Genomic DNA, 18787 nt, shown 5'->3' with positions numbered 1-18787 from the left:
CAAGGGACGTGAAGGACCTCTTCAAGGAGAACTACAAACCACTGCTCAATGAAATAAAAGAGGATACAAAGAAATGGAAGAACATTCCATGCTCATGGATAGGAAGAATCAATATCGTGAAAATGGCCATATTGCCCAAGGTAATTTATAGATTCAATGCCATCCCCATCAAGCTACCAATGACTTTCTTCACAGAACTGGAAAAAACTACTTTAAAGTTCATATGGAACCAAAAAAGAGCCCACATTGCCAAGTCAATCCTAAGCCAAAAGAACAAAGCTGGAGGCATAACGCTACCTGACTTCAACCTACTACAAGGCTACAGTAACCAAAACAGCATGGTACTGGTACCAAAACAGAGATATAGATCAATGGGACAGAACAGAGCCCTCAGAAATAACGCCGCACATCTACAACTATCTGATCTTCGACAAACCTGAGAAAAACAAGCAATGGGGAAAGGATTCCCTATTTAATAAATGGTGCTGGGAAAACTGGCTAGCCATATGTAGAAAGCTGAAACTGGATCCCTTCCTTACACCTTATACAAAAATTAATTCAAGATGGATTAGACTTAAACGTTAGACCTAAAACCATAAAAACCCTAGAAGAAAACCGAGGCATTACCATTCAGGACATAGGCATGGGCAAGGACTTTATGTCTAAAACACCAAAAGCAATGGCAACAAAAGCCAAAATTGACAAATGGGATCTAATTAAACTAAAGAGCTTCTGCACAGCAAAAGAAACTACCATCAGAGTGAACAGGCAGCCTACAAAATGGGAGAAAATTTTTGCAACCTACTCATCTGACAAAGGGCTAATATCCAGAATCTACAATGAACTCAAACAAATTTACAAGAAAAAAACAAACAACCCCATCAAAAAGTGGGCGAAGGACATGAACAGACACTTCTCAAAAGAAGACATTTATGCAGCCAAAAAACACATGAAAAAATGCTCACCATCACTGGTCATCAGAGAAATGCAAATCAAAACCACAATGAGATACCATCTCACACCAGTTAGAATGGCAATCATTAAAAAGTCAGGAAACAACAGGTGCTGGAGAGGATGTGGAGAAATAGGACCACTTTTACACCGTTGGTGGGACTGTAAACTAGTTCAACCCTTGTGGAAGTCAGTGTGGCGATTCCTCAGGGATCTAGAACTAGAAATACCATTTGACCCAGCCATCCCATTACTGGGTATATACTCAAAGGACTATAAATCATGCTGCTATAAAGACACATGCACAAGTATGTTTATTGCGGCACTATTCACAATAGCAAAGACTTGGAACCAACCCAAATGTCCAACAACGATAGACTGGATTAAGAAAATGTGGCACATATACACCGTGGAATACTATGCAGCCATAAAAAATGATGAGTTCATGTCCTTTGTAGGGACATGGATGAAATTGGAAATCATCATGCTCAGTAAAATATCGCAAGAACAAAAAACCAAACACTGCATATTCTCACTCATAGGTGGGAAGTGAACAATGAGAACACATAGACACAGGAAGGGGAACATCACACTCTGGGGACTGCTGTGGGGTGGGGGGAGGAGGGAGGGATAGCATTAGGAGATATACCTAATGCTAAATGACGAGTTAATGGGTGCAGCACACCAGCATGTCACATGTATACATATGTAACTAACCTGCACATTGTGTACATGTACTCTAAAACTTAAAGTATAATAATAATTAAAAAAAACAAAACAAAAAAACTGAACAAAACAAAAGCCATTGCTAACAATGTACTTTAAAAATTCATTCTAGTTTGACAAATTTTGAACTGAAGATTAGAATGATGTTAATTTATGAGTGTATTTTCTTGTACTATCCTTCTTTTTGCAGCAATTTTGAATTTGATATATAAATCAGATTTCAAAAGGTGAAACAAGCAACAAAAAATTCAACAGAAGCAAACAATGCATTATTGAAGACACTGACAAGGCAGCTTAATAAATCCCTCTAAAAGTTGGTTTTGCTTTCCTGATTTGACATAAGTAAGACTATTTTGGTTGTAGAATCATTACCAGTTGACGGTCATCAGTTGGGTATTTTTTAATACAGTCTTGACTTAAAATTTGGCCCCTGTTGTCTCATCAATTAGCTTTTATTTGAATATGATTATTTAAAAGGTTATTGCCAAACAAAGGTGCTTTAATTTGTTCTGATGGCTTTTAAAAAACTCAATGTGGTATTAAAGCTCCCGGAATTTTCATGGAAATATTGTATTGCCATGCAAATTAGATAAGCATATTAGGCAAATATGAAACTACATTTTGAAATCCTGACAGCATACACAATAGCTAAGACATGTGTTTCATGGATAAAATGTTGAAAAGGTCAAAACTGAAAACAAAAGAACCTTACTATTAATTTTAATCTCTAAAGTTTGTTAACTTTATAAAGTAATAAAGTAGAAAAAAATAATTTTCTTTACAAGTATAACTTGATTATTTTAAGTTTTCCTGTTTTAAGTTTTTGTTACCTCAATGGGAAAGCATAATGTGAGAGATCAAAAAATACTATGACAATTCAACCATCTGAATGTTGGTCCATATTTTCATGGTATGTGAAATAACAGAGGATTAGAAAAGTCTAGCAAACACTGCAAAAAGCAACCTCAGTATTAATACTAAAATCTTTCTGGAAAACAATGCTTAAACTTCCCCCCGCAATCAGAAACTAGTCTTCAACCTTCTCCAAGTTCCTGAACCACAAACACTCCCAGCCATATTAAAATATCCAGCAATTACCAAGTAAAGCCTTTAGGAAACTATAGAAAAGACAAGTTTACACTACTTTGTAAAAATGGTAATGTTATATCTACAATTCTTAACATAGGAGTTCAATTTAATAACCAGTAAGATTAAGGAAGCAAACAAACTTGGGAAAAACGGCAAGATTTAACAATTTGATACCATGATAAACACTACACAGGACCTTTTTTCAAATAAAGTTATAGGTAAATGTTTGCTCCAAAAGTATCCTCTATAATTCAAGAAAATCAAACAAATACTTTTCTGAGATGATTAATAAATCTTTAGTTTTATACAGCAAAAGGATCATCTCAAAGTTATATAAAATATTTCAAAATATTAATACATTTAATGTTTTCTCCAACAGTTTTCACCTGTTTGTAAAATGGCCCACCATCAAAGATAATATGCATTTAGTTTAGAGGATAGATGGTGACGGAGGGCAGAGCAAAGTGGCGGGATAGAAGCCTACACTACTCATCCCCCTACCCCCACAGAAACACCAAATTTTAACAACTAACTACACACTAAAAGTACCGTTACAAGAGACAAAAAGCAGGTGAGCAATCATAGTGCCTGGTTTGGACTTCATATCACTGAAAGAGACACTGAAGAAGATAGGAAAGGCAGTCTGGAATTGCCAGTGCTACCACTCCCCCATCCTCCCTGCAGTGGTGGTGAGAATTTGCATGCTTGGGAGAGGGTGAGCACAGCGATTGTCAGGATTTGCATTGAACTCAGTGCTCCCGTCACAAGGGAAAGCAGAACCAGGCTGTACTCAGCTGACATATGCCAACAAAGGGAGCATTTGGGTCGACCCTAGCCATAGGGGAATTGCCCATTCCAGTGGTTGGAGACTGAGTTCCAGCAAGCCTCACCACTGGGGGCTGGAGTGCTCTGGGCCCCGAGTGAAATGAGGGGCAGTCTAGGCCACAAGGACTGCAATTCCTAGACAAGTCCTAGTGCTGAGCTGGGATCAGAGACACCTGACTGCAACCTACGAGACACCAGCCAGGGCAGCTAAGGGAGTGCTTATGCCACCTCTCCCTTAGCTCCCGGCAGCAGCCACCTGGTATGGAGAAATCTGTGTGATTGTGAGAGGGAGAGCACAGTGGCTGACGGACTTTTCATTGAACTCAGTGCTGCCCTGTCACAGCAGAGACCTGGCAGGTTTCATCACCTGCCTGCTCAAGAGCCCCTGGGCCCTGAATAACCAATAGCAATACCCAGGTAATAAATACACCACGGATACTGGGCTCTGAGACATGCTGGCTTTAGGCGTGACCCAGCACATTCCCTGCTGTGGTAACTATGGTGAAAGACTGCTGCTTGAGAAAAGTAGGGGGAAAGGTAAAGGTGACTGTGTCGTGCAGCTTAGGTACCAGCTCAGCCACAGTAGGGTAGAGCACCAAGCAGGCTCTCGGGGTCCCGGAGTCCAGGCCTAGGCTCTTGGTCAGCATTTCTGGACCTAGCCTGGATCAGAGGAGAGCCCACTGTCCTGAAGGGTGAGTCCCAGGCCTGACAGCATTCATCACAAGCTGACTGAAGAGCCCTTGCGCTTTAGGTGAGCGTTAGCAGTGGCCTGGCAACACCCCCACACACCCACATGGGCCAGTGTTGGTGGCCACAGGGAGAGGTTTCTGCCTGTGGAAGGTGAAGAATGGGAAGAATTCTGTCTGTCTTGTGGTTTGAATGCCAGCTTAGCCAGAGTAGAATAGAATACCAGGTAAATTTCTAAGGTTTTTGACTTCAATCCCTGGCTCCCAGACGATATCTCTGAATCCACTCGCGGCTTGGGGAAACTCACCATCCTGAAGAGAGGGACACGAACCTAGCTCACTTTGCCACGTGCTGATCATAGGGCTCCAGGGCCTTGAGTTAATTTAAGTGGTAGCCAGGTAGTGGTTACAGCTGGCTGTGGGCAAGATCCAGTGCTGTGCTGGTTTCATGTCTCACCCAGCGCAGTCACAGTGGTGGTGGCCACAGGGATGTTTATGTCCCCCAACCCCCAGTTCCAAGAGGCTCAGCACAGAGAGAGAGAAAGAGAGAGACAGAGAGTGAGGGAGGGAGAGAGGGAGAGAGAGAGAGAGAGAGAGACTGACTTTGTTTGTTTGGAAGAATGTAAGGGAAAAGAACAAGAGTCTCTGCCTATTAATCCAGATAATTCTTCTGAATCGTATCCAAGAATACTAAGGTGGTACTTATTGTTATTGGGTTTAGGACCTAGGTCCCTTCGAATACCTGGAAAGCCTTCCCAAGGATGGGCACAAAGAAGCCCAGCCTGCAAAAACTACAATAAATGCCTAACTCTTCAATGCCCAGACACCAACAAACATCTATAAGGATCAAGACCATCCAGGAAAACATGACCTCACCAAATGAACTAAATAAGGCACTAGGGACCAATCCTGGAGAAACAGAGATATGTGACCTTTCAGATAGAAAATTTAAAATAGTTGTTTTGAGAAAACAACAACAAAAAATCAAGATAACAGAGAGAAGAAATGCAGAATCCTGTCACATAAATTTAACAGACTGAAATAATTAAAAAGAATCAAACAGAAATCTAGAGTTGAAAAATACAACTGACATGCTAAACAATGCATCAGAGTCTCTTAACAGCAGAATTGATCAAGTAGAAGAAAGAATTAGTGAGCTTGAAGACAGCCTATTTGAAAATACACAGTCAGAGGAGACAAAAAAAAAAAACAAACAAGAATAAAGAACAATAAAGCACACCTACAGTATCTAGAAAACAGCCTCAAAAGGGCAATTCTAAGAGTTATTGGCCCAAAAGAGGAGGTACAGAAAAAATGAGGTAAAAAGTTTATTCAAAGGGATAATATCAGAGAACTTCCCAAACCTAGAGAAAGATACCAATATTCAAGCACATGAAGGTTATAGGGCACCAAGCAGATTTAACCCAAAGGAGACTACCTCAAGGCATTTAAAAATCAAACTCCCAAAGGTCAAAGATAAAGAAAGGATCCTAAGAGCAGCAAGAGAAAAGAAACAAGTAACATACAAAGGAGCTCCAATATGTCTAAGAGCAGACTTTCCAGTGAAAACCTTACAGGGCAGGAGAGAGTGGCATGACATATTTAAAGTGCTTAGGAAAAAAACCTTTTACTCTATAATAGTGTATCTGGCAAAAATATCCTTTAAGCATGAAGGAGAAATAAAGACCTTCCAGACAACAAAAGCTAAGGGATTTCGTGAACACTAGATCTGTCCTACAAGAAATGCTAAAGGGGGTTCTTCAATGTGAAAGAAAAGGACATTAATGAGCAATAAGAAATCATCTGAAGGTACAAAACTCACTGGTAATAGCACACAGAAAAACATAGAATATTAAACTGTAATTGTGGTGTGTAACATACTCTTAAGTGGAAAGACTAAACAATGAACCAATCAAAATAATAACTAGAACAAATCTTCAAGACAAAGTACAATAAGACATAAAGAGAAATAACAAAAAATTTAAAAGGAAGGGATGAAGTTAAATTGTACAGTTTTTATTCATTTTCTTTTTGCTTGTTTGCTTCTTTGTTTATACAATCAGTGTTAATTTGTCCTCAGTTTATAATTATGAGTTATAATATAGTATTTTCAAGCGTCCTGGTAAACTCAAATAAAAAAAATACATTGGATACACAAGAAAATAAAAAGCAAGAAATTAAATCATACCACAGATAAAATCACCTTCACTAAAAGGAAGGAAGGCAAGAAGGAAGAGACGATCACAAAACAACCAGAAAACAAATAACAAAATGGCAGGAGTAAGTCCTTACTGATCATTAATAACACTCAATCCATATGGACTAAACTCTCCAATCAAAAGACATAGAGAAGATGAGTGAATAAAAAAAGCAAGACCTGATGATCTATTGCCTAGAAGAAACATATGTCACCTGTAAAGGTACACATAGAATGGAAATAAAGGACTGGAAAAAGACATTCCACGCCAGTGAAAACCAAAAAACAGTAGCAGTAGCTACATTTATATCAGACAAAATAGATTATAAGACAAAAACTGCAAGAAGAGACAAAAAGGTCATTATATAATAATAAAGGGGTCAATTCAGCAAGAGGATATAACAATTGTAAATGTATATGCATCCAACACTGGAGTACCCAGACACATAAAGCAAGTGTTACTTGCTTTACTAGAGCTAAAGAGAGAGGTATTTTATCATATATTACAATTATATATTTTATATATATAATTATTATATAATATATGATACATATTATTAGAGCTAAGGAGAGAGAAATAGACCTCAATACAATAATAGCAGGAGACTTCAACATCCCACTTTCAGCATTACATCTTCCAGACAGAAAATCAACAAGGAAACATCAGACCTAATCTGCACTATAGACTACATGGACCTAATAGATATTTACAGAACATTTCATCCAATGGCTGCAGAATATATATTCTCCTCAGCACAGCATCATTCAAGGATAGACCATATGTTAGGTTACAGAACAAGTCTTAAAACATTCCAAAAAATTAAAATCATATCAAGTATCTTCTCGACTGCTATGGAATAAAATCAGAAATTAATAACAAGGGGAATTTTGGAAACTATACAAACACATGGAAATTAAACAATAGGTTCCTGAATGACCAGTGAGTCAATAAAGGAATTAAGAAGGAAATTGGAAAAATTTCTTGAAACAAATAATAATGGAAACAAAACACACCAAAACCTATGGGATACAGCAAAAGCAGTACTAAGAGGGAAATTTATAGCTATAAGTGCCTATATATATAAAAAAAGAAAAACTTCAAATAAATAACCTCATGATGCATCTTGAAGAACTAGAAAAGAGCAAATTAAGCTCTAGATTAATAGAAGAAAAGCAGAAAGAGTAGAAATAAATGAATTTGAAATGAAGAAAACAACACAAAAGATCAAAGAAACAAAAAGTTGGTTTTTTGAAAAGATACAATTAACAAACCTTAGACTAACAGAAAAAAAGAGATAAGATCCAAGTAAATAAAATCAGAGATGAAACAGGAGACATTACAACTGATACTGCAGAAATTCAAAGGATTGTTAGAGACTATTATGAGCAACTATATGCCAACAAATTGGAAAACCTAGAAGAAATGGATAAATTCCTAGACACACACAACTTACCAAGATCAAACCACAAAGAAATCTAAAACCTGAACAGACCAATGACAAGCAACAAGATTGAAGCCATAATAGTCTCCCAGTAAAGTAAAGCCCAGGATCTGATGGCTTTACTGCTGAATTCTACCAAGCATTTAAAGGAGTAATACAATTCCTACTCAAACTATTCTGAAAAATAGAGGGAAGAATAATTCCAAACTCATTCTGTGATGCCAGTATTACCCTGATATCCAAATCAAAGACATACCAAAAAAAGAAAACTACAGGCCAGTATTTCTGATAAGTACTGATGTAAAACTCCTCAACAAAATATTAGCAAGTCAAATTTGACAATACATTAAAAAGAACATTCATCATGACCAAGTGGGATTTATCCCAGGAATGCAAGGATGGTACAATATATGCAAATAATCAGTGTGATACATGGTATCAACAGAATGAAGGATAAAAACTATAATCATTTGAAGCAGATGGATCACCTGAGGTCAAGAATTCGAGACCAGCCTAGCTAACATGGTGAAACCCCATCTCTACTAAAAATATAAAATTAGCCAGGCGTGCTGGTGAGTGCCTGTAATCCCAGCTACTCTGGAGGCTGAAGCAGGAGAATCACTTGAACCCAGGAGGTGGGGGTTGCAGTGAGCTGAGATCACGCCACTGCCCTCCAGCCTGGGTGACAGAGACTCAGTCTAAAAAACAAAACAAAACAAAACAAAACAAAAACAAAAAAACTATAAAAATTTCAACTGATGCTGAAAAAATTTAATAAAATTCAACACCCCTTTATGATAAAACCCTAAAAAAACTGGGTATATAAGAAACATACCTCAATATAATAAAAGCCATATATACAACAGAGCCACAGCTAGTATCACACTGAATGAGGGAAAAACTGAAAGTCCTTCCTCTGAGATCTGGAAAATGAAGATGCCCACTTTCACCACTGTTACTCAACACAGGACTGGAAGTTCTAGCTAAAGCAATCAGCAGGAGAAAGAAATAACAGGCATACAAATTGGAAAGGGAGAAGTCAAATTATCCTTGTTTGCAGATGATGGGATCTTATATTTGGAAAAACTTAACAACTCCACAAATAAACTATTAGAACTGATAAACAAATTCAGTAAAGTTGCAGGATACAAAAGCGACATACAAAAATCAGTAGCCTTTCTATGTGCCAGTGAACAATCTGAAAAAGAAATAAAAAAGTAATCCTATTCACAATAGCCACAAATAAGATTAAATACCTAGGAATTAACTTAACCAAAGAAGCGAAAGATCTCTGCATTAAAAATTATAAAATGCTGATGCAAGAAACTGAAGAGGACAGAAAAAATGAAAAGATATTTCATGTTCATAGTTGGAAGAATCAATATTCTTTTCAATACTACCCAAAGCAATCTAGAGATTCAATGCAATCTCTATCAAATCTCTATCAAAATACCAATGACATTCTTCACAGAAATAGAAAAAACAATTCTGAAATTTATATGGAACCACAAAAGACCCAGAATAGCCAAAGCTAGCCTGAGGAAAAAGAACACAACTGGAGGAATCACATTACCTGACTTCAAATTATACTACAGAGCTATAGTAACTAAAGGAAGATGGTATTGGCATAAAAACAGACACATAGACCAGTGGAACAGAATAGAGAAATCCATACACCTACAATGAACTCATTTTCAAGAAAGGTGCCAAGAACATACATTGGAGAAAAGATAGTCTCTTCAATGGTTCTAGGAAAATTGGATATCCACATGTAGAGAATGAAACTTGACTTCTATCTCTCGCTGTATACAAAAATCAAATCAAGGTGAATTAAAGACTTAAATCTAAGACTTCAAACTATAAAACTAAAAAAAGAAAACATTGGGGAAACTCTCCAGGACATTGGTCTGGGCAAAAATTTCTTCAGTGATACTCCACAAGCCTAGGCAACTAAAGCAAAAATGGACAAATGGGATCACATCAAGTTAAAAAGCTTCTGCATAGCAAAGGAAACAATCAGTCAAGTGAAGAGACAGCCCACAGAATGGGAGAAAATCTTTGCAAACTATCCATCTCAAAAGAGATCAATAACCAGAATATATAAGGAGCTCAAACAACTCTATAGGAAAAATCTAATAATCTGATTAAAAAATGGGCAAAACATTGGAATAGACATTTCTCATGAAGAAGACATAGAAACAGCAATATGAATAAGTGCTCAGGTCATTGATCATCAGATACATACAAATCAAAAGCACAATGAGGTATCTTCTTGCCCTGGTTAAAAATGGCTTTTATCCAAAAGACAGGCAATAACAAATGCTGGAGAGGGTGTGGTGAAAAGGGAACCCTCATACACTGTTGCTGGGAATGTAAATTTGTACAACCACTATGGAAAACAATTTGGAGGATTCTCAAAACACTAAAAATAGAGATACCATACAATCTAGCAATCCCACTGCTGAGTATATACCCACAAGAAAGGAAATCAGTATATTGAAGAGATATCTGCACTCCCATGTTTGTTACAGCACTTTTCACAATAGCCAAGATTTAGAAGCCACCTAAATGTCCATCAACAGATAATTAGATAAAGAAAACATGGTACATATACACAATGGAGTGCTATTCAGCCATAAAAAGAATGAGATCTTGTCATTTGCAATGACACAGATGGAACTGAAGATCATTATGTTAAGTGAAGTAAGTCAGGCAAAGAAACACAAACTTTGAATGTTCTCATTTCTTTGTGGATGCTAAAAATTAAAACAACTGAACTAATGGAGCTAGAGAGTAGAAGGATGATTACCAGAGGCTGGGAAGGGTAGTTAGGGTTGGGGGGGCGGTGAGAGGGAAGTGGAGATGGTTAAGGAATATAAAAAATATATAGCTAGAAAGGCCGGGTGCGCTGTGGCTCACGTCTGTAATCTCAGCACTTTGGGAGGCCAAGGCAGGTGGATCACGAGGTCAGGAGATCCAGACCATCCTGGCTAACACGGTGAAACCTCGTCTCTACTAAAAATACAAAAAATTAGCCAGGCGTGGTGGCGGGCGCCCGTAGTCCCAGCTACTCGGGAGGCTGAGGCAGGAGAATGGCGTGAACCCGGGAGACGGAGTTTGCAGTGAGCCGAGATCGCGCCACTGCACTCCAGCCTGGGCGACAGAGCAAGACTCCGTCTCAAAAAAAAAAAAAAAAATATATATATATATGTGTGTGTGTGTGTGTGTGTGTGTGTATACGTGTGTGTATATATATGTGTATTATATGTGTGTGTGTGTATATATATATATAGCTAGAAGGAATGAATAAGACCTAGTTATTGATAACACAATAGGGTGACTACAGTCAGCAATAATTTAACTGTACATTTTATAACTAAAAGAGTATAAACGGGTTGTTTATAACACAACAGATAAATGCTTGAGGAGATGTATACCCCATTTTCTATGATGTGGTTATTACTTATTGCATGCCTGTATCACAGTATAATATCTCATGTATCCCATAAATATATATACCTACTGTATACCCATACAACTTTTTTTTAAATTAAAGGATAAACTATTTTAATACTAGAATCTCTTTCTTTAGTTATATAATTTAATTATTTCTCTCTCTTTATGTATATAAAATCTCTTCACTATAATTTTTGTTATAGTATCACTACTCTTCAAATAATTATGAAAAATTTCTTACCTGGTGCAATTTTCCCATCCTGAGCTGCGGGACCATCTTTCAGCACATTTTTCACTTGTAGGAACTCGTCAGGTCTATCTCCGCCAATAATAGTAAAACCAAATCCCATTGTGCTTTTTTTCAGTGATGCTCGAACAAGGACACCTTTAAGCTGGGATGGATCTCTTGTGAAGTGTGATTTTTCCAAATCTGTGCCAAAATGAGAAGTGGGTTTGAGAACAAAAATAATTACAATGAATATAGCACTCAGAGTCAATCTTTTATACGACTTTTTAATGTTATTCTCAACTTAATCTCTTTCTCATTGCCTTGTCTGTGCTTACTTTCAACCCAGAGTCCATTATATGAAGTCAAAATGATACAACCTTTAGCACTCAATTCCTGAAAGTTTGGATACTATTCAACTGTACTATAAAACTCAGCATCTACTGAGTTTTATGTGCAAAGTACTATACCAGGAAGATGAAGTCAAGTGTCACAAACTTATGAAAGAGAGTATATTGAGAATTTTTATAATTCACAGCTCAGGCTTTCTGCAGTCTTTGATTTATAACTGATGGAAGGAGTGAATCTTTTTACTATCAGTAAATAGCTTCATATTTCTATCCCTTTCACTCATGTTTAGTGGATAATTTAGGAAAAAAAATACATAGTTCTTTTGAAATGCCCATTATTAGGGGTTAGATGACCCTAGTGATTCACATCTGCAAATAACAACTTCCTTCCAGAACCTCTTCTCTCTTCTCCTCAACCATGCCTGCCATTAGGAAAGTGACAAAAACTGAGAGAATCAAATTGTGCAGGTTTATAATTTATGAAGTATTAAATTAACTGTAAAAAAGATTTTAAATGTTCTGCCATTATCTATTTTTTAACAAATTTATTGAGATATAATTCACATGCCGTAGAATTTAGCCCTTTCAAGTGTACAATTCAATGTCATGCGACTATCAGCATAATCTAATTTTAGAACATTTTCTTCCCTCCTCAAAGGAAATCCCCATGCCCATTAGCAGTCATTATCCAATTTCTCCCCAACCCACATCCATATCCTAGCCTTAGGAAACCATGAATCTACTATCCATGTATAGACATGCCCAATATAGGCATTTCATATAAACAAAATCAGACAATATGTGGTTTTTTGAATGGTTTCTTTCACTTGACAGTGTTTTTGAGGGTCATCTATATTGTAGCATATGTCAGTACTTTATTGCTCTTTATTATTAATATATAATAAATATTAAATTAAATATGTACTTACTAAAGATAAAATATATTTATTATATTATTGCCAAATAATATGCCACTGTATGGATAAACATCACATTTTGTTGATCCATTCATTAGTTGATGGACATTTGGGTTATTTCCACTTTTTGGCTATTATGAATAATGTTGATATGAACACTCACAAGGTTTTGTGTGGACATATTTTCATTCATCTTGGGTATACACTGAGTGGAATTCCAGCAGTTACTATAAATATATGGTAATTATGTTTATCATTTTGCCAACAGTTGTACTGTCTGACCTCCCATATCCTCTTCATTCTATTGCAATTTTACTTCACTCTCTACTTGCTCTTCCTAGAGTGACTAATGACCTCCCTACTGTCAAATCCAACACATATTTTTCAATCTTCAACTTCCTTGACATTCCAGCAACATATGACATACTCAACCTCTTCTCATGGCTGCCTATCCCTACAACCTCATCGCTTGTTACTACCCTACAAAGACCCTATGCTGTAACCACACCTACTTGCCTTCTGGCCTTTCGGCACACCATTTCATGCTTCTGTGATTTTAAACATTCTGTTCCTTCTATTTGGTATGCTTTCTTGCTCCTTTAAAATTTTTGTCTGCCTGCTTTAACTTTTCCTGACTTTTCAAGACCTAGTTTCTATCTCTTCTGCTTTGAAATTTCTCCGGCCCCCTTGACATTTCCCACCAAAGCAGAGTTGGGTACTCCCGTCTTTATGCCACCACTGTAACTTGTACATGTCTATTAATAACAATGAAACTATCATTTATTAGTCAACATGTGCTTAATACCATTGTAGGCACTTTACATCTGTTAATTTACATACTCATAACCACCTTAAAAGGTGGGTACCATTATTATTCCTATTTTATATATGAAGAAATAGGAGCATTTAGAGATTTAGGAAACGTACCCAAGATTACACAGCTGGGATTCAAACCTGCTCCTCAGCTTACCATTATAACTACTATTCTATGATGGCACCTATCTCCATGTATTATAACCATCAGTTTCCTGTATTAGACTATGAACTCTTGAGGGCAAGCCCTGTCTTACTCTTAGTCATTTTTGAATACCTAGAGCCTAGCAAAGCACTGGGGATATAGTCAGTGCTCAAAAGTATTTGTTAAACTCAAAATGTTTGCTAAACGAAATGCAGAACTTTAGGAGGAGGACGATGTTTTTGAAGAGTAACTATAAGAAAGAACTATTTCTCTCATAGGCAACCGAAGTGGAGAATCTACTGGATTACTACAATATGGCCATATATACCCCTGGTTATTAATGACAAATGAGGGCTGGGAAAGGGATGGGGAGGGATAAGTAGAATGTAAGAACTTCCTGAGCAGTGTTTTCAAAATACACATGACTAGACTCATCGAAATTTCTGGATCTATATTTTTAAAAAAATGCTCCCTAAATGAATCTGATGTTACTAATAGCTACCATCCCACTTGAGACTCAATGATGTAGGTAAATCATTTGATATATTTAGTATTTATTAATATTGGTTAATGAAGAATCCTCAGTGGTTACAGATACCATACTTAAGCAATTAACTTGGGAAAAGCTAACGATGAACTGGAGACCTAATATTGGTCTAGCCTTAAACATATAAGGAAACATTCCAATCTTCAAAACAAAATCTCAAATTCATAAAAAAGCTGCCCAACTCCCTTCTTCCAACAACTTCATGCTTTTTGTATACTCCTGAGAAAAATCTCAGTATTCTCATAATGTTCAGATGTTTTATTAAGATTATTCATATCTTTACAGTAACAACTAGACACTCTTTATCTAGTGTCAAAGCCATAGAAATAAAAAGTTCAAACTCACTTTTATTAACTCAGCATACAAATTTCACAAGTTATTCTTAGAAGAAAAGATTGAAAAGAATGCTTACCTGGTTTTGAAGACCCAATTTCAGCCTGTCCTAACTGCTTTTTCCTTTTGGCTTCCTCCACTGGATTTTCAAACTGGGTTTTCTGGTTAAGGTGACTGTAGAATGCAGAAAAATATACATTTCAGTTTAAAATAAAACAGTAACATATTCTTAAATAGTCTATCATACCATTCCATCATCATAGATTAGCGGACAAATATGTATCTTTAGGCTATGGAACATGGAGAGACTGACAGATGATAGCAGAGGGGCTTTCTGTCGCTAAAGTCCTGCAGAAGATGCCAAGCTGTGAAGCTTTTGATATTATATTTACTATAGCTTCTTCATAAACCTACCCAATATAGCCAATAACAGTTTTCAAAACTATAGCCTTCTTATCTGATGCAATCAGAAGTACTTGTTCTTGGTAATTTAATTTTTTTTAAAAAGGCAGTTAATGATAGAAGGGTTTTAATTTAAGTTTCTCCAAAATGAAGCAAGCTGTAAAGGCACTTTGAAAGAAATTTGTGTATAGAATCCTTTTTAAATTATATTACTATTACTTTTCCACTGACTCACCTATATCCGTTCAGTAGCAACTAAGAAAATGACTTGCTTTTATCAACTATAGTACAGAGTAACTCTTTCACACTTAAATTTCTTCATAATTATATCATAATTAAATGAATAACTATAACATAGGTTCAACTGGCATTTATGATTTGGGAACATTCACTACTGACTCTTGGAATGCATACAACTCTCTGAGAGAAAGCAGGAAGCCTGGGGAGACTAGCCGCTAGGAGATTAGCCAAACTACTCAACACGCTATGGGCAATAGTATGTTTTACAGAAGAAAAAGAGCACTATTCTTCTGGCAAGCCAGTTAAGTGGAGTTGGTTAAGAAAGGAAATGCTGTAAAAAAGATGTTTAGGACCTCGAATAGGTCTAATTCAGAAGCAATGGAAATCATATTCTAACACTTCCATAGTACAAATATATTTCAGCATATGCTACAGTTTTCCACTTTAATTAAAGAAGTGAGGCCGGGTGCAGTGGCTCACGCCTGGAATCTCAGCACTTTAGGAGGCCAAGGCAGGCAGATCACGAGGTCAAGAGATAGAGACCATCCTGGCCAACATGGTGAAACCCCATCTCTACTAAAAATACAAAAATAAGCTGGGCGTGGTGGTGCATGCCTGTAATCCCAGCTACTCAGGAAGCTGAGGTAGGAGACTCACTTGAACCCAGGAGGCGGAGGTTGCAGTGAGCCGAGATCATGCCATTGCACTCCAGCTTGGGCGACAAGAGTGAAACTCCATCGCAAAAAAATAAAAAATAAAAATAAAGAGGTGACATGAGTGAACACCAACAATTAAATACCAAATCATGAGAATTTCAGAACATGATTGTCTTTAGGTAGACTGAATATTACAAAATGTACATATAAATAGTCACACAAGTTGAACATTTACTTTGCCTTTTTATTTATTTATTTTATTTTTTTTTTGGAGACAGGCACTCATTCTGTCACCCAGGCTGGAATGCAGTGGTCCAATCACAGCTCACTGCAGCCTCAACCTCTCAGGCTCAAACGATATTCCCACCTCAGCCTCCTGAGTAGCTGTGACCACAGGTGTGTGCCACCATGACGAGCTAATTAAAAAAAAATTTTTTTTTTTTTAGAGATGGGGTCTTACTATGTTGTCCACACTGGAGCTTTGCCATTTGTAAACATTAAGAGTGGTGGTAGAGAAATGGGCAGCAGGGACTAAAATAAAAATTTAAAAATTAAAAAAACACTTTCAAAAAAAGGAATGTTAGCTTTCTCCATGTCACTCAGGCAACTACTACATATCAGTTCCACAACAGACGTAGTTACTTATTAAATAGTTTAAGAGCTCTAAATATGGTAAGTGCCACTGGACATTCTTTGGGTTCTGATTTCACTGACACTCAAGTATGCTTCTGCTTCATAATATGCGGGGGATACCCTGTCCATTAAGTTAACTGTTTAACTCTGTGAAAATAAAAATCCTAGGAACTACTTTAAAAAATTTATTTAGGTACTGATATTTTACATATTCTTTTGAAAAACAACTAAAAATTGACACTCAGAAAAGAATAAACCTGTTCAGAAAGAACGTTGGCTCACTTTCACTTTAAAGTCATTGGCTAGAATGACTCACTTTGCCACCCAGGCATTAGAACATAAAAAGTAGTAATTTGTATTTATACCCTTTGTAATGTGTGGGAGAGGAGAGCAGACGTATGCAAATGAGTAATCCTTTTCCTAAAAATTTGACAAAAGAATATAAGATTTACTGAAGGAAGTTATTGTCTTCATTATCTTAGACTATCTAGACTAAAATGCCACTCAAAAAAAATCAAAAAATAAAAAAGTGAAAATACTGTCCTTTTCATTTAATTACTTATACCTGCACTATTATTAAGATACAACAAATTTTGTTTTCCAAATAACTAGCTGTGGGAAATAAGAGAGGAGAATATTACAGATTATCAGAAAGAAACAAAGCAAACAAGAATGATTAAATATTAGTACACATTTTGACACATTATCTGTATTAAAATTTTATGTCTAATATCTGGATTTAAAAATTTATCTCAACAAAATATTCTTTCATAAAGAGTTTTAGATGGCTGGGCATGGTAGCTCACGCCTGTGATCCCAGCACTTTGGGAGGCCGAGGCGGGTGGATCACTTGAGGTCAGGAGTTTAAGACCAGCCTGGCCAACATGGTGAAACCCCATCTCTACTAAAAATACAAAATTAGGTGGGTGTGGTGGCGCATGCCTATAATCTCAGCTACTGGGGGGCTGAGGTACGAGAATCACTTGAACCTGGGAGGCGGAGGTTGCAGTGAGCCAAGATCGTGCTGCTGCACTCTAGCCTGGGCAAGAGTAAAACTCCGTCTCCAAAAAAAAAAAAAAAAAAAAAAAAGTTTTAGTTGTGAAGGCAAGTATATATTTTGACTTTGTCACCTAGGTGCATCAAGACATTTAATGCTTATCACCCTGATCTAATCACTATATATTATGTGTACTGAAACATCACTACGTACCCCCAAAATGTGTATAATTATATGTTAATTTTAAAAAGACATGTAATGCAATATAATCAAGACCGCATTTCTAAATATATAAGCATATTTATAGCTTATGCATATTTATATTTACGCATATTATAAGCATATTACATTTTTGGAACAATTTTATTTTAAAAAATAACTTCATCCATTTCAGAATCCCATCCTCTAAAATAAATACAAAGAAAAACTACCACTGCAGTTGGTGTTACTACTATAAGGCTCCTGCCAAGAGCAATCATCGTGCCATCTGGTTTGACAAACTAAGAGAGCCAAAGAGTAGCCATTCAAGTAACAGCTTTTTATCTCCATCAGTAAACTCACTGCAGATTACTATGGTTGAGATTCAAAACCTAACTAATCTGGGAATCAAGCCACACTCCACAGCTCAGCTGACTCCATACTAATGTGCATCTTGAGTACAGTCTGCTCCTTCTTAGTCTAATACAAAACCCTCCTGTAAAATGAGCTCATTCTGGGAATAATCATACAAAATCATGTCGCTGCTGCTGTTGCTTCTAATTCAGGCTATTTCATGTACCTCCCTGACAACTAGGAGCAGGTCGCTTCAGGATTTGCCCTAAAGTTGCTTTAATATTATATCTTTGCATAATGGGGACCAGATCATTCAGCTCAAGGTTTTATAACAGGCAAATGACTTTCACCTTTTGACCATGTATTCAAATTCACTTGGAATGGATAATAAAGAGAATGAGAATCATTATCTCAGAAATGTTCAGCAGTGTCAATGGCAAATAGATGATTAGAGCCCAATTTAAATAGACTAAACTTTGAGGGGAAGAAAAAAATCCTGCAAAACCTTTTCAGTTGGCCTCCAAATACTCCTTTGATGTGAAAAATGGTTGTTTCTTCCTTTAACAAAATATGTCTTAGGAAAAAATAATAATAAAAGAGCTGC

General features: G+C 36.7%; 1 protein-coding gene across 2 annotated transcripts in view; it reads right to left on the bottom strand.

The window, feature by feature from the left end:
- Positions 1 to 18787, bottom strand: part of MAGI3 (membrane associated guanylate kinase, WW and PDZ domain containing 3) — a 285866-nt gene that overhangs the window by 50577 nt on the left and 216502 nt on the right. For both annotated transcript variants that reach the window (XM_055114114.3, XM_055114117.2), the window contains exons 8-9: positions 14783 to 14877; positions 11614 to 11802 (exon numbers count right to left, since the gene is read on the bottom strand). In XM_055114114.3, the coding sequence (XP_054970089.2) occupies positions 11614 to 11802; positions 14783 to 14877 (284 nt within the window). The remainder of the gene's footprint in view (positions 1 to 11613; positions 11803 to 14782; positions 14878 to 18787) is intronic.

Source organism: Pan paniscus, chromosome 1 (genome assembly GCF_029289425.2).
Source record: "Pan paniscus chromosome 1, NHGRI_mPanPan1-v2.0_pri, whole genome shotgun sequence".
In the NCBI taxonomy this organism is placed as follows: domain Eukaryota; kingdom Metazoa; phylum Chordata; class Mammalia; order Primates; family Hominidae; genus Pan; species Pan paniscus.
The sequence above is the reverse complement of the archived record's forward strand: the minus strand, read 5'-3'. Positions and strand labels throughout refer to the sequence as shown.